Source organism: Heterodontus francisci, chromosome 38 (assembly GCF_036365525.1).
Source record: "Heterodontus francisci isolate sHetFra1 chromosome 38, sHetFra1.hap1, whole genome shotgun sequence".
In the NCBI taxonomy this organism is placed as follows: domain Eukaryota; kingdom Metazoa; phylum Chordata; class Chondrichthyes; order Heterodontiformes; family Heterodontidae; genus Heterodontus; species Heterodontus francisci.
In genome coordinates, this window is record NC_090408.1 from 26,388,197 (window position 1) to 26,412,430 (window position 24,234).

A 24,234-nucleotide genomic window follows, 5' to 3' on the forward strand; every position below is an offset into this window, starting at 1 on the left:
CCCAATTTTCTATTCCGTCGATCAGGATGCCAATTCACTATCTCCCAAAAGTATCAGAACATGGTAATTCAATTATTAAATTCCTTTTGTATCTAATGGGATCACTGGAATGTTAAATAGATCTGAGAATTACAGTTAGTATCCTATACCAAATCCAACTTGATGTAAGGTTAGTTTGCTAGAACGATCGAACCATAAGCATTTCCTGTGATAAATTGAGCAGCACCATCTTTAATCCTGGCAGCTGCCTGAACATCGCAGACATTGACACTCCAGTGGAAGAGGCTGCATTTGTGCATGTGCAAGTACTGTGCTACCTAGTGGTTGCATTATCAGCAAACGCAGCCTTATTGAAAACCCAGCATTCATTCCACTGATGAGATCTGACTGGTGAACCAGTGGTCCAGCCTTAATTGATGTTTATTTTTAACCTAAAAGAAATGCAACATGAAATGATATTTCTTGACTTTGTTTTTTCAAGAACGCTGCAGTAACGGCTTTGTTGTCTCTTATCCACTGTGTCACATTCTTAATGTTAATTGTCTGTGGTGTATAATTAGGCATCAATGACTGTTTCACGTTAATCTGTGAAATCACTAACTTCACTAATGGCCTGTGATCATTTTAGCATAAATTAATGGTTTAGTCAGCCTGCAAGGGATTCATTTGCATGTTTTTTGCATTTAAGTATTTAGAATTGTTTTCACAAATTAATGTGCAGAGAGTTTCAAAGAATTTGATTCCTACCTAACCAGTTAGTCCACTATTTAGCAAATGTTGCATTGTGATGCCATGAATAGTTTTTTTCTGTCCAGGCAAGTCTAATTTGTAATGTTTTCCTTTTATTAAGATGATTTGAAGATTCAGATCACTTAACATTTTCAGTTATTTAAAAATCAATCTTTTAAGAAATTTCATTCCTCTGGTTTTCCATTTTCCTTTAATCATGCTGAAGAATAGAATGTGGTTAAAATGATACTCCCAAATAAACTTGCAGCGCCAGATATGAATGAGATCTGTATTGTAATAATTCACTCATCACCTTTTAAAATTTTCAGCACATAGACTCAGTTACTAATTTTATTCTTGTAGTTTTATTCCATCATAGACTTCTGCTATCAAGTTCATTTTTTGTGCAGCCTGTCAGATGAATATCTATTCAATGTTTTTATTATATTCTATAAAGCATATTACTTTATGTCAGAGGAAAAGTTTTATGTATTTGAGTACATTTCCAGGTACTTTTTGAAGTCATCTTTTGTGTCAAAGAGCCAAAGGGCAAATAAATAATTTCAGTACAAATTACAGAGGACCAGCAATTTCTGCACATTGCTGCAGCTGTCACGAGCTTTAATGAAAATCCTGTTGATGCTTCTGGATCTGTTATTGCTATGGTCTGTTCACATTTTAACAGATGGGTTGTGTGACTCATTACAGAGTAAAATGGGTACCATACCAGTTATGTGAGTAACAGCTGGGAGCCTTGCAGAATTACTGGCTAGCACATAATGTCTCATAGTTGTTGGCAGTCGACAAAGCTTATAATAATTTAGGTTAAAAAACAAAAAAGTATTAAACTAATTGCTAGTTTGGCATCTAAAATAAGATTGCTTACTCGGAAATAACATTTCACAAAATAATCCTAGTCACTGAGTTTCCTTAAGGTATTAATCGCTTTTGTTTGTCAGACATTATAACTTGTCTTGTAACCCCCACCCCTCTCCCCCAGGTTCCCAAGCTATTAGATCAGCTACTTAAAGCCAGTTCATTTGAGTTGTAGAAGTAAAGTTAATCTTACAAATGACTAGTGGATCTCCCTTGACTTTGGGCCCAAGGCCGTGTGAGCATTCGACTCCTGTCCCAGTGCTTGGCCTATTTAGTTCCCATCAATTCTTCACTGCAGGTTCCAAAGCATATCAGGATTTTGTGCTTGGACCAGGAAAACATTTGAGTCGACGTCTGGGTCTTTATTTGGAGGTAGTGATTAAGTGGTGAGAGAGAACCAAAACTGGCAAATGGAGTTTATTGTGGGGAAGTGCAAGGTCATCCACTTTGGACCTAAGAAAAAAAAATGAGTATTTTCTAAATGGTGAGAAACTAGGAAATGTGGAGGAGCAGAGAGATTTTAGGGGCCCATGTACAGAAATCATTAAAAGCTAGTGGACAGGTACAAAAAATATTACTGTAACAGCTATTGAAATATTGGTCTTTATCTTAAGGGGACTGGAATACAAGGGGCTAGAAATTGTTAAAATTCTATAGAGGTAGGCAGTTCCAGGGCCATGTCAGAACACACCTCTTCACATAAAGGGTAATGGAATTCTAGAACCCTCCCAATGTGATGGTTCTGTTACACATTTTTAAATAAAGTTAATTTTCAGAAAACTGTGCTAGTATTTTGTGGATTTTGTGATGGAAATGGAAGACATGTATTAACTATTGTTACAACCAAGGCGGGAGTAATGCACAGTTAATTCAGCCCCACTGCTCCACAGGTAATAGCATATTAAAATTAAGTTTCCCACCTACTGAAGAATAGTCGAATTAAACACTTTATTTGTCCCCCAGAATAAAGCACACCAAGCCAGGTTTCTTGAAACAACAACAACATTATTTATTAGAAAAGAATTAATAGGTCTTGACTACTAACGAGATAAATCTATATATATGGAAAAACTCCTTTGTTTTTTTGCCCTCGTGCACACACACCTTCAAAAAAAGATTAACTGGGGAAAAAGGCTTTTTGGTTTACAGTTGTTTCTTAGGAATCCCGTTCTGGTAGGATTTTTTCAGTACAGTGAGGTGTCCCAGAGTTGAATAGTTGGATGCCACTCGAAGCCTCTCCAGGCAAGGTTGATGAACAGTCTTTAATGGGTAGGCATTCAAGGCAATTTGTCTGCAGCAGGCGTCACACAGGTCTTTCAGCAAAGGGTGTAGCAACCAGTCTGCTTGACTTTTTAAAGCAGCAGTCTAACGGTAGAAGCTTTCTTGAGATTTCAGGATCTCCCAAAACACAGGAGGCAACAGGAATCATTCTGGATGCAGGAATTCTTCAGAGACTGGGGGCAATAGGAATGTGCCACCTTTCAAATGCAGGGTTTCATGTCAAGAGATGTAGGACTCCTTTACACAGAGAGTTAACACTTTTCTGGGTCTTCCTCTCCTGCTCCAGGAAGGTCAAAGCAAAGATTTCAAATGCCCGCTCTTTGTCCAACTCACTTTTCTTTTAAATCCAGTGGGGGGAAAAAAAACCTTCCTGATCATGTTCACGTGCAGACACAGTGTCCTCAGTCACTCGAAGGGAGGTCAAACCCCTTTGTTTCCTTGAAACTGCTTGTTTCCCTTATTTTTGCATACAAAGTCAACATCCAAAAATTCCAGCTATTTGCATGTGTCCAAGTCTACTGAAAATCCTTTTTCCATTTTTTTAAAAACACACAAACGTCTTAAGTTTTTTTTTGTACTAAAATCTTGTAACACTCCTTAATGCTGTATTTCATTATTAATTGTAATGTTTATAAACCATAATACATTCAATTATTCTAATCTGATTTTTGATTTTTCTCAAACTGTGTGAAGGTGTTGCTCGATTTAGCTAGTAAATTGTATCCAAACAGAGTAATATTGTAAATGTGTCCAACCATAACAATGGAACATTAAGATGCTACTCAGTACGCATATAGTATAGAAATGGGGGACAGGTTACCAATATGTATTCTCTGGTTGTTCCTGTTCAATCTTGAAGCTTTTCCATTTTTTTTGGAACACAGAATCCACTTCTACACTGCTAACTGCAACCCTAATTGAAAATTAACTCCTCCTAATTGTTTGAAGCTTGTGGTTTCCTTGGCATCTGCTGATGGCCTCCACTTCAGTTTGTTAGTTCCAAACAGATAATAACCATGTGTACTTGATTTATTTTAAAACCTCCCAAATAAGAACAAATTTGCCTCGAATGGCTCCTCATTATATCTAGTGAATTTTGAGACTCTCAGCTATTTCCCTTATTTTATGAACACTCTGATCTTTGTCTCCAGTGGAATATAGAACTCCATGTTTGGTTATGCCAGTGCTTTCTTAGTGCTATCTCTCATCCTGAGACACTTAGGCATTCTATTGGCCTCAGCAATTTGTGACCTACAATTTGGTTCAAATAATGTTTCTCAATTTGTGCACTGTAAACACCCACAGTGCAATAGTGGGTACATGTACCACCCATAGTCATACTGAGCCATATAGATTGGAGGCTCCATGCTAAATCGATGTTCAATTAGCTGATCCTGTTGAGTTATGCAATTCATCTCAGTGTGAGGGGGTAGGTGCAGAGAAATGTCAGGAAGAACTGCTACTCCTAATTACTGTCCAGTGACCACTGCTGGGAAGTGTATGGTTAGCATGTGAGGATAGGCTTGTGCTCAGCTGTTTTTTTTTAAAATTTATTTAGTGATACAGCACTGAAACAGGCCCTTCAGGGCCCACTGAGACTGTGCTGACCAAGAACCACCCATTTATACTAACCCTACAGTAATCCCATATTCCCTACCACCTACCTACACTAGGGGCAATTTTACAATGGCCAATTTACCTATCACCTGCAAGTCTTTGGCTGTGGGAGGAAACCGGAGCACCCGGCGAAAACCCACGCGGTCACGGAGAACTTGCAAACTCCGCACAGGCAGTACCCAGAATTGAACCCAGGTGCCTGGAGCTGTGAGCCTGCGGTGCTAACCACTGTGCCGCACTATTGTTATGTCCTCCATGGCCAAATAGCCTACCGACATTAATTTTCTAGGTGCATACATGAAAAATGACCACTTGGGCAAGGACCGGATGCCTGCTGGCATCCTTGAACCTGTACCCCAAGAGTCAACATTTGTAGTGAGGAGTTTGAGAAGGGATTCAGTGCACTTAAACCTTTTGCTGGTGTGGCTTAATTTGTTATTTTAGTGCCAGTAATTATACCAGCAACAATGCCTCTTTTAATACACCAGGGTTATGACCATGATATGGTTTCTTTCTTTCTCCTGTCCACCATCACCTCCCACCCCATCCCTTGATCTATTCCGATTTATTGAAATTGCGATTGCTTCTTCAAGAATACCTATCTGTTCTTCCAGTGTTATATATATTTACCTAATGATCATTTGAAACCTCTTTATTTTCTATAAAGATTTTCAGTTTTTTTAATGGCTGGCTATTTTCAGCATTTCAATTTGATCCTCTTGACATGTTTTGCATTAGTAAGAGTGCACCATCTGATAGCTTATTAGCTAGATACAATGCATTGTAGCAAAATTGCAGTGTCTACAGAAACCGCTGAATTGGCTGATTATTTGACAGAGATTTACCAGACAATTTTGTTGCTATCGAATCTTCTTGGTTTTACCTTGCTCAGTATTACCACCAGGATTATTTATAGTTCCAACTTCTAAGTTCTCATGAGATGGGTACAGTAAAGCTCTGTAGTCTGTCAAACTCTGTCCTTTGTCCCAAAAGGGAAGGAATAAACAAGCATCAGCAGCAACTAGTGCTTCCACAAGGGGCATGACTTGTGTAGATTTGGGTTACAAGGTTATCTCATTCTGTGGAAAGGATGACATGCACACTTTCAGCTTGTTGACACATTTGAGAGCCCCATAGCATATAAACAAATTTGTGCTGTAGCTGATATTCCAAAAGTATTTGTTTGTATTTAGCATTTGCATGCTAATTTATTGAATCTGAAATTTACTTGCAATACTGAATTGTCTGGAGTTGCATAATGTACCTGAATTCCTCTATTTGTTTTTCCCTTAATGTATCTGAAACCCTGATATTCTTGTGTCCGTTGATGTATAGTGCGTGAGATCTTCCATGACAAACGTGCAACAGGATGATGTATTGCCAGTGTCGACATTTTAAAATGTACCCACAAATGTGGACTTTTCTGTTGCCACAATTGTATCTTTTCAAAATTAAAACGGCATAGAGGTCAACTTGCTGTCGATCTTCTCCAACATGAGACTAAATGTGTTTTCAAGTGCTCTATTAAAACTACGGGATTTAGCTCCAAATAGTCAGTTTGTACATATGGTGAAAATTCATTATGTACAACTTCCTGCTCATGCAAGATATTGAACAGTCCACTGCATTACTGTAAGTCATGAAACAGCTCAGAAGCAGTTAATCACAAAAAGGTTGGTCTTGAGTTATATGCAAATTGGCATAGGGCAAATAAGTTAAAATAAATGTGATGCTCATTCTGGTGTGGTAGAAGTGGGTTCTGGTTCGTGGGGCACTGACACCAGTACTGGGGAAAGTGGGGGCTGTACCGTTGGTCTGTACCTGAACTGTGCTGTGGCTGGTTATAGCAAGCCACATAACTAAAGAAGTAGAGAGGGTTTTAAACTAAATAGTGGGGGAAAGGGATCAAATTTGGGAAGATGTGGCAAATCAAAGAGTAGAGACAGGCAAGAGAGAAAGGTATTAATGTAGGAAATGATGAACAGACCGTGACAGGAAGGGATAAAGAGTACAAATCTAAGAGTAAATAAGTAGTCAAGGCTGGATGTTATAAAAAAAATAATAGAAGGACAAAACTAAAGGCTCTGTACGTAGCATTTGGAACAAAATAGATGAACTCGATAGCGCAAATAGAAATAATTAAGTACGATCTGATAGCCATTACAGAGAAATGGCAACCGGATGACATAGATCGGGACCTGAATATTGAAGGGTACATGCCATTTTGGAAGGACAGGAAGCTAGCAAAAGGTGGCGGTTTGGCTCTGTTAATTAATGATGGTATTGGCGCAGTAGAAAGGCATGACTTAAGTTCAGGACACCAGGATGTAGAAGTGGTTTGGGTAGAGATGAGAAATGATAAAGCTAAGAAGTCACTCGCGAGAGTGGTTTACAGACCCCCTAACAGTAACCACACGGTAGGACAGAGTATAAAGGAGGAAATAATGGGAGCTGGTCAGAAAGATGCGATGATAATGGGGGATTTTGATCTACACATAGACTGGAAGAATCAGATGGGCAAAGAAAGCCAATATGAGGAGTTCATAGAATGTTTTCTGGACAGTTTCTCAGAACAGCACATTCTGGAGCCAACCAGAGAGCAGGCTATACTAGACCTGGTATTGTGCAACGAGATAGGATTAATTCATGACCTCGGTGAAGGCGCCCCTAGGTAGCAGCGATCATATTATTGAATTTTATATTCAGTTTGAGGGAGAGAAGAATGGAACCAAGACTAGTATTTTAAACTTAAACAAGGGCAATTATGGGTGCATGAAAGCAGAGCTAGCTAAAGCGAACTGGCAAATTAGGTTAAGGGATAGGTCAATAGAGATGCAGTGACAGACATTTATGGGGATATTTGAGAATACACAGTGGCAGACATTCAAGGGGATGTTTCAGAATACACAGACTAGATGCATCCCAACAGGAAAGAAAAATTCCAAGGGGAGGACCCACTATCTGTGGTTAACTAAAAAAGTAAAAGATAGTATCAAATTTAAAGAAAAAGAATATAATTGCACAAAGATGGTGGCAGGTCAGAAGATTGGACAGAATGTAAAAGAAACAGCAAAGTAGGACTAAAAGATTGATAAGGAGGGAAAAATTAGAGTACGAGAGAAGGATAGCTAGAAAAACAAAAACAGATAGTAAGTGTTTCTATAGCTGTTTAAAAAAGAGTTAACAAAGTAAGTGGTCCTATAGAAAGTGAGTCTGGGGAATTGATGATGGATAATAAGGAGATGGCAGATGAATTGAACAGGTATTTGCATCGTTCTTCACTGTAGAGGATACAGTAACATCCCAGAAATAGCTGTAAATCAGGAAATGGAAAGGAAGGAGGAACTCCAGAAAATTGCAATCACCAGGGAAATGGTATTGAGTAAATTGTTGGAGCTGCAGGCTGACAAGTCCCTGGGTCCTGATGGGCTTCCTCCTAGGGTCCCAAAAGAAGTGCTAGTGAGATAGTTGATGTGTTGGTTTCAACTTACCAAAATTCCCTAGATTCGGGGAAGGTTCCATTGGATTGGAAAATAGCCAAATGTAACTGCTTTATTCAAAAGGGAGGGAGACTGAAAGCAGGAAACTACAAGCCAGGTAGCTTAACATCTGTCATAGGAAAAATGTTAGAAGACAGTAAAGACAATCTAGCAGGGCACTTAGAAAAATTCAAGGTAATCAGGCAGAGTCAACATGGTTTTGTGAACGTGAAACCATGTTTAACCAATTTATTGGATTTCTTTAAGGACATTACATGTCCTGTGGAAAAAGGGGAACTGGTGAATGTATTGTTCTTAGATTTCCAGAAGACATTTGATAAGGTGCCACATCAAAGCTTATTGTGGGAAAATAAAAGCTCATGGTGTAGGGGGTAACATATTGGCACGGATAGAAGATTGGGTAGCTAACAGGACGGCGCAGTGGTTAGCACCGCAGCCTCACAGCTCCTGCGACCCGGGTTCAATTCTGGGTACTGTGCGGAGTTTTCAAGTTCTTCCTGTGACCGTGTGGGTTTTTGCTGGGTGCTCCGGTTTCTTCGTACAGCCAAAGATTTGCAGGTTGATAGGTAAATTGGCCCTAGTATAGGTAGGTGGTAGGGGAATTGAGGAAAGGTGGGGATGGAGTAGGAATATGGGATTAATGTAGGATTAGTATAAATGGGTGGTTGATGGTCGGCACAGACTTGGTGGGCTGAAGGGCCTGTTTCAGTGCTGTATCTCTAAATAAATAAATAAACATGAAACAGAGTAGGCATAAATGGGTCATTTTCTGGCTGCAAGATATGACAAGTGGTGTGCCACAGGGATCTGTGCTGAGGCCTCAACTTTTTGCAATTTATATAAATGACTTTGATGAAGGGACCGAAGGTATGGTTGCTAAATTTGCTGATACAAAGATAGGTAGGAAAGTAGGTTGTGAAGAGAACATGAGACTAAAAAGGGATATAGCTAGGTTGTGAGTGGGCAAAGACCTGGCAAATGGAGTATAATGTGGAAAAATGTGAAATTGTCCACTTTGGCAGGAAGAATAAAAAAGAAGCATATTATCTAAATGGTGAGAGATTGCAGAGCTCTGGGATGCAGAGGGATCTGGGTGTCCTAATGTATGAATCGCAAAAGGTTAGTATGCAGGTACAGCATGTAATTAGGAAAGCTAATAGAATGTTATCGTTTATCATGAGAGAATTAAACACAAAAGTAGGGACGTTATGCTTCTGTTATACAGGGCATTGGTGAGACCACATCTGGGGTACTGTGTAAGTATTGCTCTCCTTATTTAAGGAAGGATGTAAATGCATTGGAAGCAGTACAGAGAAGGTTTACTAGACTAATACCTGGAATGGGTGGGCTATCTTAGGAAGAAAGATTGGACAGGCTAGGCTTGTATCCGTTGGAATTTAGAAGGGTAAGAGGCGACTTGACTGAAATATATAAGATTCTGAGGGGTCTTGACTGGGTGGATGTGGAAAGGATATTTCCCCTTGTGGGAGAATCTGGAACTGGGGTTCACTGTTTAAAAATAAGGGGTTGCCCATTTAAGACCAATGAGGAGAAATGTTTTTTCTGAGGGTCGTCTTTGCAACACTCTTCCTCAAAAGGCGGTGGAAGCAGAGTCTTTAAATATTTTTATGGCAGAGGTAGATAGATTCTTGATGAGCAAGTGGGTGAAAGGTTATCTGGGGTAGGTGAGAATGTGGAGTAATCAGTTTAAAGCCTGGCTCGGGTAAAAATTAAAACCCGACCCGGACCCAAGTCCTTCAATTTTTTAAATGCCCGACCCGACCTGAAATAACAAATATTTTTGAAACAGGAAAAGATCATAGACCAAAACAAAAATAATACAAAACAAAACAGTACAGTCCAGCCCAACCCGACCTGAGCCCAAATGCTGGACGCCAAATACAGACCTGACCCAACCCGAACCTGACACTTAATCGGGTTTGCACGATTTCGGGTCAGGTACCAGGCTTTAAATCAGTTCAGCTGTGAACTTATTGAACGGCGGAGCAGGCTCAAGGGGCGACGTGGTCTGCTCCTGCTCCTGCTCCTAATTCATATGTACAGTTAATTCAAGTACAAAAGGAAAATACTGCAGATGCTGGAAATTTGAAACAAAACAAAATTCTGGAAATACTCAGCAGGTCTGGCAGCGTCTGTGGAGAGAAACAGTGTTAATTTTTCAGATCAATGACCTTTCATCAGAACAGTATTTGCTGTTTAACATTTACAGATAATTCAAGGTCACTTAATTCAAATGATGTAATTCATTTGCGTACTAAATTCTCATTTTTCTTTGCTATGCACAAACCTTAATGCAAATTATTGCATAATTTAATTTTTGTAGAAAACCAATTGCAAACTATCAGACTCTAAAAAGCTGGTGAATTGTGCCACTAATTTAAAGAGTGATATAAACCACAGTTGCACTATTGTGTACAGTAAATAGTTTGAGTATGTAGAAACATTACATGGTAATCACACAAAGGTGTGTGCTAGCTGTTTACTGTATTTTGTAGTCATCCGTTGTTGGCGCCATTTCCATTTGAGGATTTTCAACACTGCATAGCTTCAGCAATTGGCATTTTTAAGTAGCAATACTTCTGTTTTGCCCTCATGTTCTTCACATTCTGATAAATGTTGGAAATTGGTTTACATTCTTAGCCATTTTGTTTTTCTCTTCCAAGTTCAAATAAGTTTTCCTGTTCAGTCTTGTGCATTAATTAATGCAACTTAAAAATTATGGAGATGCTTATTCTTTACAGGACTAAAGCAAAAATTCTTGAGTCCTCTAATCTCGTTTGACTTGTGGTTTGCTGCCTGTATCTGTGCCTTGCATAATTGCGTTTGATAGTATGACAGAAAGCTTTAAACTGGTACCAATGTAAATGCTTCCAACTTGGAAGTTCCAAGCACAAAAGCAAGTTGCTTAACATTTTTCCTATGGCCACTCCCATAGGGTTTGGTGCATCTGCCAAAATATTCCTCTGCAATATTATCGTGTTATAAAGAGACCCAGTATGATTAACCTGAGATCTGCATGCCTTAAGATTGGTTTGATGTTGAGCTGTTATAAAGTGCAATATTACCCAATATATTTAGCAACAATATTATTTTGAGTCTGTTGATCCATGTTGCTACCTTGCAATATAGGTACAGTAGTTTGAGAGGCAATATGATTTATCAAGGGAAAGCCTTTCTGAAATGCTTTGTTGTGAGAGACTGGTTTAGGACCAATTTGTAAGCAGATCTTTTGGCTCATCACACATCTGTTCTGGAATAGAAACTTTTCTTTCCTCCACTTTTACTCCTTCCAGGAAGGTTGCCATCCAGAAAGCTTCAATAGCAAGTGTAAACTCAAGACCGAGACTAAAACCAACTTTTACAGTGTTGCTTCTATTTTTTTTCCAACCTCAAGACTTCAGGAAGGGAAGAAATTGTATTTGCAAGAATTATCTCAGACTGTTAATCAATGACTGGGATTTGCAGAGACAGGATGCAACCATGCTACCTAAACTACAGGAGATGTCTTATGTTTCAAGATGGGAACTGGGAGATTGTGTAAAGAATCTTGTCACATTTTTTTGCTGAAATTTCCTTCCACTCATTTTAAAATTGCCAATACACTCTGGCTATCTAGCATCATTATCTTGGGTAAGGAAATCTGGCCAGTGCTATCTGGCATGTCAACTTCAAATGGGAAAATATATCCTATTTATTCTGGAAAAGAATAGTCGGCCTTCAACATATATTTTTCAAACCTCTGTTCTAATCATGAAAGACATGACAAACAGTCTGTTGTCTGCCACTGATCCTGTTGTACATACTCACTGAAATGGGTGGGCTCGGGCAAAGTTGACTTAATCATTTTTACATGGAAATTGCTCAGTCTCTCCCAGTGAGTCAATGGGTAAATGCACTGTATCATGTGACAAGGATCCATCCACAACTTGCAAGGTTTCAGGCTGTATCCATGATCTTGGGGTCTGGGTAGAGTTAACGGATATTGGGCGTGGTAGTGATGGGCAATATAGTTGGCCTCGAGCCCGATGCTCGGAATGTGCTTCGATGCAAGACTTGAAGGCAACACTGCTTATCTGGCTTTGTATTGGCACTTAGAACACCAGCACAGACTAGTTGGGCTGAATGGCCCGTTATGTTAGATATTTTAGGCCGTTGCAGTGGTTAGCACCGTAGTCTCACCGCTCCAGCGACCTGTGTTCGGTTCTGGGTACTACCTGTGTGGAGTTTGAAGTTCTCCCTGTGACCACATGGGTTTCTGCCGGTTGCTCCAGTTTCCTCCCACAGCCAAAGACTTGCAGGTTGATAAGTAAATTGGCCATTGTAAATTGCCCCAAGTATAGGGACGTGGTAGGAGAATTGTGGGGATGTGGTAGGGAATATGGGATTAATGTAGGATTAGTACAAATGGGTGGTTGATGGTCGGCACAGACTTGGTGGACCGAAGGGCCTGTTTCAGTGCTGTATCTCTCTATGACTCTATTTTATATCATCGTAATATTATTGGCTGAATGATAAAGCTCTGCACCATAATATGTCTAACCTGCTGTATAATGACCATTTTTGTCCAATCACCTTTGTTATTTCTAATGACTGAAAAGAGCTGCCATTAGTTCTTGTCACTGAAATTTCATATTATTGAATAGCAGAAACTGATAATTTGTATTCTACAATTTGTATGCACCAGCTGTGCCATTCTTCTAGTTAGTGGCAAGTACAGTTCCAGCTTTTCACTTGCTCTGTTTATCCAGATGGTCGGAATACAGGATTGTTTGATATGATGTAGTGGATTTTAGATGCTATTGTGGCATTTCTTCTTTCAATCAGGGCTGAAAAGCATTAGTGAAAGGCTAAAAGTTTATCCATTGTAATTTGTGAACAAAATTGAAAATAGTAAGATGAGAACTGGTGACTTTTCAAATCCAATTTCTGAAAAATTTCTTGTTTTTTATTTTGTGGTTTCTATTTTAGTCGAGTTGTGTAAGTTTAAAAATAAAATATTTTTATATTTCAGTAATTGGAGAAGATTTAGATACATCATACTTTAGAGACTGAATTTGAATGCTATTAACTTTTCATAAATGCAGGCAAGTATTGTATAGCATTTGCTTGTTTGGAGGATCGCCTACAATATGGTTACTTTGAGTGTCAACTGTTCACAATTCCAACTGTACATATATTAAATCCAATGGGATTGATCAAAGCACACTATAGAGCAACTTTTCATGAGTAAAGGTGAAGAACAGAGTTTTTGGAGCTCTTCTGTATTGCCAACTGATAGCATATTTATTGATGCAGTCATATTAACTGTGTGGTAATTTTGTATTTACTTACATTGCATCTGGAAACTTATCCAGCCTAGATAGAGGGAGGGAAGATTGTAAGGTTTGACTACACCTGCAGAACAAAGCTACCTACCAATATTTCAAATTGACAGAATCACTGGAAGGTGATGAGGATGCTTGGCATGGGAAATCGAGAAATCACATGGGTGTAGCAAGACAAGAGTGTCCAGCCTTTGGACCTCATGGACTGCAAATCTCAGGATACTGATACTAATAGATCTTGGTGTTCTTCTGGATTTATCCACTAATTAGGCAACAGAACTTAAATCACCCCTTTCTAAGCCTCCATGCCCACAGAATTTTTTTTATTCTGAAAACCGAAAATGCTGGAAATATTCAGGTCAGGGATCATCTGTGGAGAGAAACAGTTGAAGTTTCGTCAGACCTGGGAAAAGTTAAAAATGTAACCAGTTTTTAACCAAGTAAAAATGGGGAGGGTGGGGAAAAAGAATAAAAGGGAAGGTCTGTGAGAGGACAGCAGACAGGAAAGATTAAATAACAAAAGGGTTGGTGCAAGGCCAAAGGGAGTGCTAATGGGACAAGTGAAAAAACAAAAGATGTGTCTAGGGGAGGTGAGAACGGCAGAAGGATTAACAGCTGCCAACCAAAAGCAAAGAAAGAGAAAAACAAGACAATAAAATCAAAACTTGCAAAGAAAAAGGAAACAAAATGGGGTCAGAGGTAATCTGAAATTGTTAAACTCAGTGAGTCCGGAAGGCTGTAAAGTTCATAATCGAAGGATGTTCCTCCAGTTTATGTTGCACTTCATTGGAACACTGCAGGAGGCCAATGAGAGAGAGGTCAACGTTAGAGCAAGGTGGAGAATTAAAATGACAGCCAACCAGAAGCTCGGTCACACTTGCAGACTGAACAGAGGTGTTCCGCAAAGCGATTGCTCAATCTGCATTTTGGTCTTTCCATTGTGAAACAGACCGCATTGGGAGCAAGTAGGACAGTTGTCTGAACTTCTAAGGCTGATTGCAAGAGCTTGGGCTTGGGCTACAGGTCCACTCAGCTCCTGACCTCATTACAGGCATGGTTCAAACATGGAAAAAAGAGCTAACTCGAGAGGTAATCAAGGACATCAAGGCAGCATTTGACCGAGTGTGGCATCAAGGAGCCCTCGCAAAGCCGGAGTCGATGGGAATCGGGGAAAACTCTCAGTTGGTTGGAGTTGTACCTTGCACAAAGGAAGATGGTTGTGGTTATTGGAGTTCAATCGTCTCAGCTCCAGGACATCATTGTAGGGTAGTGGCCTCGGCCCAACCATCTTCAATTGCTTCATCAATGACCTTCCTTCAGTCATAAGGGCAGGTGGAGATGTTCGCTGCTGATTGCACAATGTTCAGCCCTATTTGTGACTCCTCAGATACTGAAGCAGTCCATGTAGGAATGCAACAAGACCTGGACAAGATCCAGTCTTGGGCTGATAAGTGGCAAGTAACATTCGGGCACACAAGTGCCAGACAATGACCATCTCCAACAAGTGAGAATTAACCATCTCCCCTTGACATTCAATGGCATTACAATCACAGAATGCCTCACTATCAACATCCTGAGGGTTACCATTGACCAGAAACTGAACTGGAGTAGCCATATAAATGCTGTGGCTACAAGAACAGGTCAGAGGCTAGGAATCCTGTGGCCAGTAACTCACCTCCCGACTCCCAAATGCCTGTCCACCATCAGCAAGGCTCGAGTCAGGCATGTGGTGGAATACTCTCTACTTGCCTGGATAAGTGCAGCTCCAACAACACTCAAAAAAGCTCGACACCATACAGGGCAAAGTAGCCCACTTGATCGGCACCCCATCCACAGACATTCACACTCTCCACCACTGGTGCATCTACAAGATGCACTGCAGCAATGCACCAAAGCTCCTTAGACAGCACCTTCCAAACCTGCGACTTCTACCACCTAGAAGGGCAAGGGTTGCAGATGCATGGGAACACCACCTGCAAGTTACCTTACAAGCCACACACCATCCTGACCTGGAACTATATCGCTGTTCCTTCACTGTCGCAATGTCAAAATCTTGGAGCGCCCTTCCGAACAGCACTGTGGGCATATCTACCACACATGGATTGCAGTGGTTCAGGAAGACGGCTCACCTTCTCGAGGGCAAGTCGGGATGAGCAATAAATGCTGTCCTAGCCAGCGATGCCCACATCCGATGAACAAATAAAAAAAAAATTGATCACCAGAGTAATTTGACCTTTTTCTGAGGTTGGAACATCTGGGAGATGCTCAATACTGACATTATAGCTCAAAAATTGCTATATTGCAATATCTGTAGACATTTAAAGTGTTCATATGCTGTTTTAATGGGGGCATTTACTCATTTAAATAAACTAAATGATTTTTGGCCTTCATTAAAGTAGTAGATTGAGGAATGAGATGAATCAATTAAGTACTAAAATTCCAACTGCAGTTTCTAAACATAGGAGGCAAAAGTCGAGTTATAATAAAAGCAAAATACTGCGGATGCTGGAAATCTGAAAAAAAGGGGTGTTATGTTCTGCTGCCATGGAAGGTGTTCTTCATCATTAGCACATAAATTTGGCAACCGAACTTAAAAGCACCCCCTCTATACCTCCATACCCACAGAATTTAAACAAGTCAAATGAGCAAATAGGCCGTTTGAGTTTTAAAGGCTCCATTCAACTAATTGTCACGAGACAGGCTTGTTAAGAAGATGGGAGCCCATGGAATTAAGGGGAAAGTGGCGGTACGGATATGGAATCATCTCAGTGGGAGAGAGTGGTGGTGAATGAATGTTTTTGATATTGGGAGGTGGTTTGCAGTGGTGTTTCCCAAGGGTCAGTTTTGGGTCCATTACTCTTTTCAATCTTTATAAGTGACCTAGTCTGGAGTGTAAGGAGCAGCATTATAAAGTTATCAGATGATACAAAATAGTAGATGAGGATAATTGTAGCTTTAAGGATGACATAGCCAGAATGGTTAAATGAGCAAAGCAGAAGGAGATCAGTGTCAAGTAATGCACTTATTACAGATAGGCAGTATACTATAAATGGCATGATTTTGCTTCGTGTAAATGAGTATAGAGACCTTGTGCATATACACAAACCCTTAAAGGTGGTAGGGCAAGTTGATAATGTGGTTAACAAAGCACATGGGGTTCTTGGGTTTATAAATCGAGACAGAGACATTAAAAAAATTTTTTTAAACAGATCATGCTAGATCTTTATAAATCATTGTTTGAACCTCAGCTGGAGTATTGTGATCAATTCCGGGCACCACACTTCAGGGAAGATCTAAAGGCCTTCGAAAGGATACCAGGAGATTTACCAGGACGTTACCAGTGATCAGGGAATTCAGTATTGAGGAGAGGTTGGAAAAAGTTAGGACTGTTCTGGAACAGAGAAGGTTAAGAGCTGACCTAACATGGGTTTTCAAGATGATGAGAGGTTTTACTAGAGTAGACAGAGACAACTATACCCCCTGTCAAGTGGGTCAATAACCAGAAGTCATAGATTTAAAATCATTGACAAAAGATCTACAGGGGAGATGAAGAGAAATGTTTTCACTCAGTTGTTGGGATCTGAAACACTCTGCCTGTGAAGGTGGTGGATGCTGATTCCATCAGTAGTTTTAAAAGGGAGTTGGGCGGGTACTTCTGGGTGAGGAATGTAAAGGGTTATAGACAAAAAGCAGAAGGGTGGAACTAAGCACAACTGCTCTTTCGAAGACCCAACACAGGCACAATGAGCCAAGTGGTCTCCTTATGTGCTGTAAGTTTCTATGATTTTATGAAATTCATAAATAAAGTTAGCTCAGATACTTAACATTGGATTACTGATTTGGAGAACCATCTGGGGATTTTCAGTCTTTAAGGAAATTTGCCAATGAGATCTGTCTTTTATCCATTTGTTTTCTAAATATTTGTGTCGACAAGATGAACTTAAGTTGGCACTGGGAACTTTTTAGAAGCTTTCACAGCTAGAAAATGCATTAACTGATGAGGGCATTCCAGTACCTGAACTTATTGCTGGAATGAGATATTGCTGCTTCTGCTATGTGTACTACATGCAAAGCCATTGACTTTATCATATGCAGAACTGAGCCACTTCCTGTGGGGCTCTGTTTCCAAAAGATTATATTTTCATTTCACCAAGTGACCATTTGTACTTGGACAAAATGCAACCCAACATGTGAAAAATGAAGCTTTACTTGCAGCTCGTTTCTTTCATCTGTTACCGAACTGAGCTATCTATCTTTTTGTGCTAATTCTTGTGTTCATTTTCACCAAGTCCCTTTATAGTTAAATTTTCTTAAAATATTCATAAAATTTACTTGCTGGCAGGACAAGGACAACAAGGGGCTATAAATGTAAGATAGTCACAAATTCAGTAGGGAATTCGGGAAAAACTTCTTTACTCCGAGATTAGTTCGAATGTGGAACCCGCTACTACAGGGAGTAGTTTAGACCACCAGCATAGATGCATTTAAGGGGCAGCTTGATATGCAAGAGAAAGGAATAGAAGGATATTTTGATGGACTGAGATGAGGCTGGAGGAAGCTCATGTGGAGCATTAACTTTGGAATGGGCCTGTTTCTGTGCTGTAAGTACTTTGCAATTCACTATTCTTCATGCTCAGAGTTCAAGAGGTAAATGTTTTGCTTTGTATAATAACTAGTAACCAGCTTTAAATTAGAATTCATCTGCTGAAAAACTTGTTTTGCTTGTAAAGCTTGCATCAACTGATGCTGCATTTCTCCAGGCCTGCACGCAGCATCTGCAGCCAACAAATCCTCACTTGCAAATATGATTGAAATACACTGCATTTCATTAACTGGCAAATTTTAAAATATTTTATACTTGTAGTGTGTGCATAATTAAAAAAAAAAAACTCCTGCCTGTTCAATATCACATTGTGCATCATATTTATCAACTCTATATTACTGTAAAATTTTCTCTCATTTACAAGTAATGGTTCACAGCTTTTTCAATCTGGGAGCCAGAAAGTAATCACTGAAATACTTTTTTTCTATTGAATAAAATATTTATTTCAAATTGAACGAACAAATAAAGAAATGAGCAACAGCATAAAGACAGACTGACATATTGCCCACAATGAGCCTCATCAACATGTAATGCAATCATGTTCTATGCAAGCTGTTGAACAGAATATCAATATAATAGTATTTGAGTATTTAAGTTGAATTAAAATGTGAAAAATATAGGATTCAGGATAAATGCTGTCTTTAATTTTCATACAACTGACCTTCATTTTTGTTTCTTTTGCTAATGCAAAAACCTGAAAATAAACTGATTGCAAAACCCCATTTGCTGTTTACATCAAACAATTTAAGTAGTAGTATTTCTGGAAAGTTTTTCAATAGACCAAGCTTATTATCAGTCTGTGACACACAGTTTTCATATCAGGTCTGATCACACAATACCCTCAGTCCCAGAGATGCCAACAGTTCACCACTTTGCTCCACCTTAAACCCAATTTTTGCAACAGCGAAAAAGACAAAGTTCAACAGAATCTTTGTAATCTTTGCTGATTTTATTCTGTCAGCTGTATGGTCTTGTATCTCATGCTGGTCTGCTTCTGTGTGCCCACAAACCATTTATTTCAATTATTGTTCAGCTAAGCCGTTAATTGTATTGGTGGTGTAAATCAACTGATTGCTGCTTTTCACATTATTTCAGACGTCTGTTGAGGATACTTTCTGACCCCATACCACATCATTGCAGTTTTAGAAGCAATTTTGGTGGCCTGGTCACTGTTTTGGAATTTACACCAGTAACGTTTCTCACTGATTTGTTTTGCATTGGCGATGATTATTTTTGCTAAAATTGAACATTTTTCTGACACCCTCAGCCTAGTTTGGTCCCAGCACTCCTCTAGTTGACATTTCAGTACAGTACTGAGGGAGTGCTGCACTGTCACAGGTGCTGGCTTTCAGATAAAACTTTAAATCCAGACTTGTCTGATGAGCTGGATCTAAAACTTCCCATAGCACTAGTCCAAGAAGAGTAAGAGAGTTCTGTGTCTTTGCCAATGTTACTCCCTCAACCAATACATTCAAACTGATAATCTGATTATCTGACTACCTGCAGTTTTTTGGCTGCCACGTTTGCCTACGTTACAATATTCACTACACTTCAGAGGCACTTAATTGCCTGTGAAATGTTTTGGAACATCTTGAAGATATAACCGGTGCTATATGAATGCAATTTTATTTGTTTTAAAGAAATTGCCAGGTTTGAAGTGAAAATCAACTGTCCTAAAACAAAAGCAGTGAATTTCTACGTTGCATTATGTAAACTGGATGTCTGAAGATGTTGCAGATTTTCAGCAATGTGAAGAAAGTTAGTTGAAATTTTGATACAAATGGAATGGGTTCATGTTGCCTAATCTGTGCTGTTGTTTCAGCTTCACCTTGAAAAGTAATTCAGAAATTTCTGGCTTCTAAAACACAGCCTTAATATTTAGCTGATCTGACTAACCAGTGATTAACTGGATAATTATTCATTAAAATATAATAATTCACTTGTGTGGATGATGGCAATCTTGAGGACAGCCTATAACTCTCACTTTTTCTAAGGAGAATCTAATGTGATGTAGTGAAATCGGCTCATTCTGTTCATATTTGTTTTGGAAACTCATTTCAGTGCAGCTGCATACAGCATTTATTTTAGCTGTATACTGATAGTATTTTAATTCCCTTTTGGATGCTTTGGCTGTAGTGATTTTTCTTGATTACAGAAAATGAGAGCGCGTAGAATGAGAACCGCTGTTGTAATTTTAATTGTGTGGCTTTTTATTTGTAATTGCATTCCCAGTTAAATTATAATTTGTGATTATTACTTGACCATTTTGAAGACTGCAGTAACCTTTCTTCACCCACTTAAATGTAACATCAGAAATTTCCACTTAAAAGCTCTTTTCCTAGCTCAGTTGATAAATGAGCATGTGTAACTGAATCAAACAGACCAGAACACTTCACGTTCAAATTCAGATTTCCAGTATATGCTGAGTCAGTCTCAGCCAAGTTTCTAGCTTAACTACTACAAATGACTTGCAACACCTTGGAGAAAGTGTGTGCATATTTTGTACATTAGATGAGGAAAAAAATGAGGTAGAAACCAGCAACAAGAGTGCCAGAGATTTGGGAGATGAATATAGCTGTCTATTTGTACTGGTAACACCGCTTATGAATCTGTTCTCTTCCTTTTCATTTTTAGGATGTGGGTGTTACTGGCATGGCCAGCATTTATTTCCCATTCCTAGTTGCACTGACAAGATGGTGGTGTGCCTTCCATGTAGTGAAATTGCTCCCTCAATGCTGTTTAGCCTTTTGGTGCAATTGGCTTGCTTGGGAACTTCAGAGGGCAATTAAGAGCCAACCATATTTAAGTCGTATATGTCCTTAAAAGATATTAGTAAACTAGTTGGGTTTTTAATGACCATGTTGGTCACTTTTATAGATAGAGATGTTCTTCAATTGATTTCTAATTCTCAAACTGCTTGTGGTATTTTAACTCCCCTTGTGTTAATTGTAGCTCACCAAAGATTTATTTTAATGATTATTATGCTTGGCATTTTGACTAATTGTTAGCAAGAAGGGAATTGAAGTCAGCAACATATTTCAGAGGTGATGCATAAAATTTGATTCACATAATTTGTCAGCACTTTCACTCCCTATTTGTTCTTTGCTTCATAAATGTATATTTTTATTAAGGTTATAAACTCAAAACTCCGAGATACTTGTGAAATATAGAAGCCTGAGTGAAGGAGATAAATGCAATATACTGAACACAGAACTATCGTTTACAGACATTTTATTGTTGCATCTTATCCTCTAGGCTGTACCCACATTCCCATACTTGTAAAACAAAAACAAGTAGAAATTTTTTTAATAATAGCCAAATACTGCAGATGCTGGAAATCTAAAATAAAAACACACAATGCTGGAAATATTCAGGTCTGGCAGCATCTGTGGAGGGAGAAGCAGAGTTAACGTTTCAGGTCAGAGACCTTTCATCAGAATTTTTTTTAAACGGCTTCAGTACTGCATCTGTTGTGTTCTCACCAGAATTGAATTTTGCTGTTGAGATTGACAAGGACCCTGACACAGAGTGCATTATAAGTGCACTAACCAAATGTTAGTGAAACCAATATCTGCAACTTAAAATATCTAAAAATAAATGTTGAAAGGTAAACTTTTGTCCTCTTGTGCTTGTGCCTACTTCTGGCATTTGCAGAATACTGCCATTGATATGATTATAGAAAATGGTGGAAATAAACAGCAGGTTTGTCAGCATCTGAAAAGTAAATGGCAGATTAACATTTTGAGTTGTGATCCTTCTTGAAATATTAGCATGTCTTTTTTGAGGTACTGCAGGTATTCCATAATTTTCTGTTTTTATTTCAGACTTCCAGAAAGCAAGAGTTTTCTATTAGTCATAGGTGGCCTTGCTCCAAACTCATTTAAGGCAACAGTGGAGTAAGTGGCTATGCATCAACACCAGGCTATGCATTTGAATCACCAATTTGTTTTTGTAAATGCAGTCCAAACAGTAACTTATATTTATGGTACAGAAGCTCAATTTCATAAATCAATGAATGTTTGAATTTTACTCAGGAAAATGTTCCACTGGGTGGAACGCTGATGCAGTTTTTAAAAAAAACTTTTTTTTCTGAAGGATTGTTGGTACGTATGAGATCAGCACAGTACATTTTAAGATTAACTATGTAACAACCATACACCACCTGCGGCATTCTTGTCTCTGATGCTTTTGTGTATGTAGGTCACATTGGGTGTAACTGAAATGTCAAGACCACATATTTTGTTGTACATGTTAAATTGTTGCTGACTTTAAATTTTGTGCTGCTTCCAGGAAATATTGATGAGGATGTTGTGGTGATTGAGGCCACCTCAGCTCCCCAGGTTACTGCCAATGAAGAAATCAATGTTACCTCAACGGACAGTGAAGTGGAGATCGTCACTGTTGGGGACAATTGCAGGTGAGAATTTCAATATCTTTAAATTTGTAGCAGATGAAAACTCACTGACCTTTTGAATGTTGATTTACAAAACTGCTCAAAGGAATATTCCCAGATTCCTTCAAGACCTTATCTAAGTAATTGTATCCTGTAGTAATCCTTTAAATACAGCTTATAGTGACGAGGTGCAATGGTATGTCAGCGATAATACTGTCTATGAATGGAATGTGTACTTGGATTTGACATTTCAGAAAGAGACAACTTCATGCATTAATAACTTTTATTTCTGTCAGAATGGAAATGATCTTGGGAAAAATGCAATTAAATGTTCTTTATTGTGATATTTTTGCACAGATCTCCACATGGTTTCTGAAGAAATGGTTAACTTTTGATATAATTTACATCAAGCATTTTTGTGAGTGCAAAATAATTACTTGAAAAGTAGGACTCCCTACCTTTAGTTATCATTGAGCAGTTTTGAAATTTCTTTGTCACTTACCTTCAAAACTATAGTCCAGAATAATAAAACATCTGGAATACGAGTTATAGTAACACTTGAGTCACAATCCAAATCAGCATTTATTACATCTTAACAATGAAAAGGTCTTGCATACAATTGTTCCTTTTTGAAACATTTAAACTATGATGTTTAAGGTGTCAGCTTTGGCTCAGTGGTAGCATACTTGCCTTTCAGTCAGATTGATGTGGGTTCAAGGCATACTCCAGCACATGTTCAAGGCTGATATTTCAGTGCAGTGCTGAGGGAGTGCTGCACAGATGAAGGTGCTGTCTTTCAAATGAGATGTTAAACTGAGGCCTCATCTGACCCCATAGGTGGATATAAAAAAGATTATATTGACAAATTAAAGAGAAAATAGGAAGTTTGGGAGGAACTTTTTTTTAAGTAACATGTTGGTAAGTTTATCAGCATGGGTGGTGGAGCACGAAACCTTAATAGGTTTCAGGAAGGAACTAGATAGCTTCCTGTCAACAAACAGAATTCAGGGTTATCAGATCATCAAGGGAATACTGTTGATGGGTCACCAGATGGACTGAAGATCTTCTGTCTGAGACTGTTAATGTTACTATTCTTAATCTGTTCTCTGGCATTCACAAAATCTGCCGGCATGATTGAAATGATATGCATAAAAATGTCAACAACAAGTACTCCAAACTTGGAAAGAAAACTTCACAAAAAGTAAGTATGCTGAAAAAATCTTAGCGTGGGGTTAAATAATTAATACTTTTTTGTCTTTTTGTGGGAGTCTTGCAGCTATCAAGAAAAATGGTGTTATTGGAAGAGAAACCATGTGTTGATCATGCAATTTAGTTCTGGCAAGAATGGATTATTTTTCATAGACCATTATTCTTAATTTTGACTCTTTCTACTGCAGTTTTGAAAGTAGAAACAGATCTTTTTAACATTTTTAAACTTAATTTGTCAACTTTGGGTATGAACTGATGTTGACATGGTGAATCTTCATAGTTTCATGCATATTGCAGCACAAGAAAGGGCTTACAGTCAGGGACAAACTGGTAGGTGTATAATTTGATTTGTAACATATTTTAAATGAAACAAATTTATTTTACAAAAGCCTACAAAATTTGTGAGGAGCAGAAAGTATTGTCACATGGATTTCAGTAAAGTGTAATGATGGGCATGTGTAATCTTTTTCCTATGTCCACTTCAACTGTGAAAAGCGTTCATTTAATATAGTTTGGGATTGTGTTCTACCAAACTTCGGTTGTGTTTGGAGAGAATATTTTGAGCAAGAACTGAAGGGAAGTGATGGTGGAAGCAAATAAGGTGATGAATTAAAAGCGTCACGTATGCAACCTACCACAAAAGTGTCAGTTGGCTTAAGCTTGTTTCTATTTCTTGCCCCA

The 24,234-nt window shown here is 38.7% G+C and overlaps 1 protein-coding gene across 5 annotated transcripts in view; it reads left to right on the forward strand.

Moving 5' to 3' along the window:
• rnf111 (ring finger protein 111) overlaps positions 1 to 24,234 on the forward strand; it is a 128,256-nt gene that overhangs the window by 51,115 nt on the left and 52,907 nt on the right. For all 5 annotated transcript variants that reach the window (XM_068017904.1, XM_068017909.1, XM_068017910.1 and 2 more), the window contains exon 3: positions 22,242 to 22,368. In XM_068017904.1, coding sequence (XP_067874005.1) covers positions 22,242 to 22,368 — 127 coding nt within the window. The remainder of the gene's footprint in view (positions 1 to 22,241; positions 22,369 to 24,234) is intronic.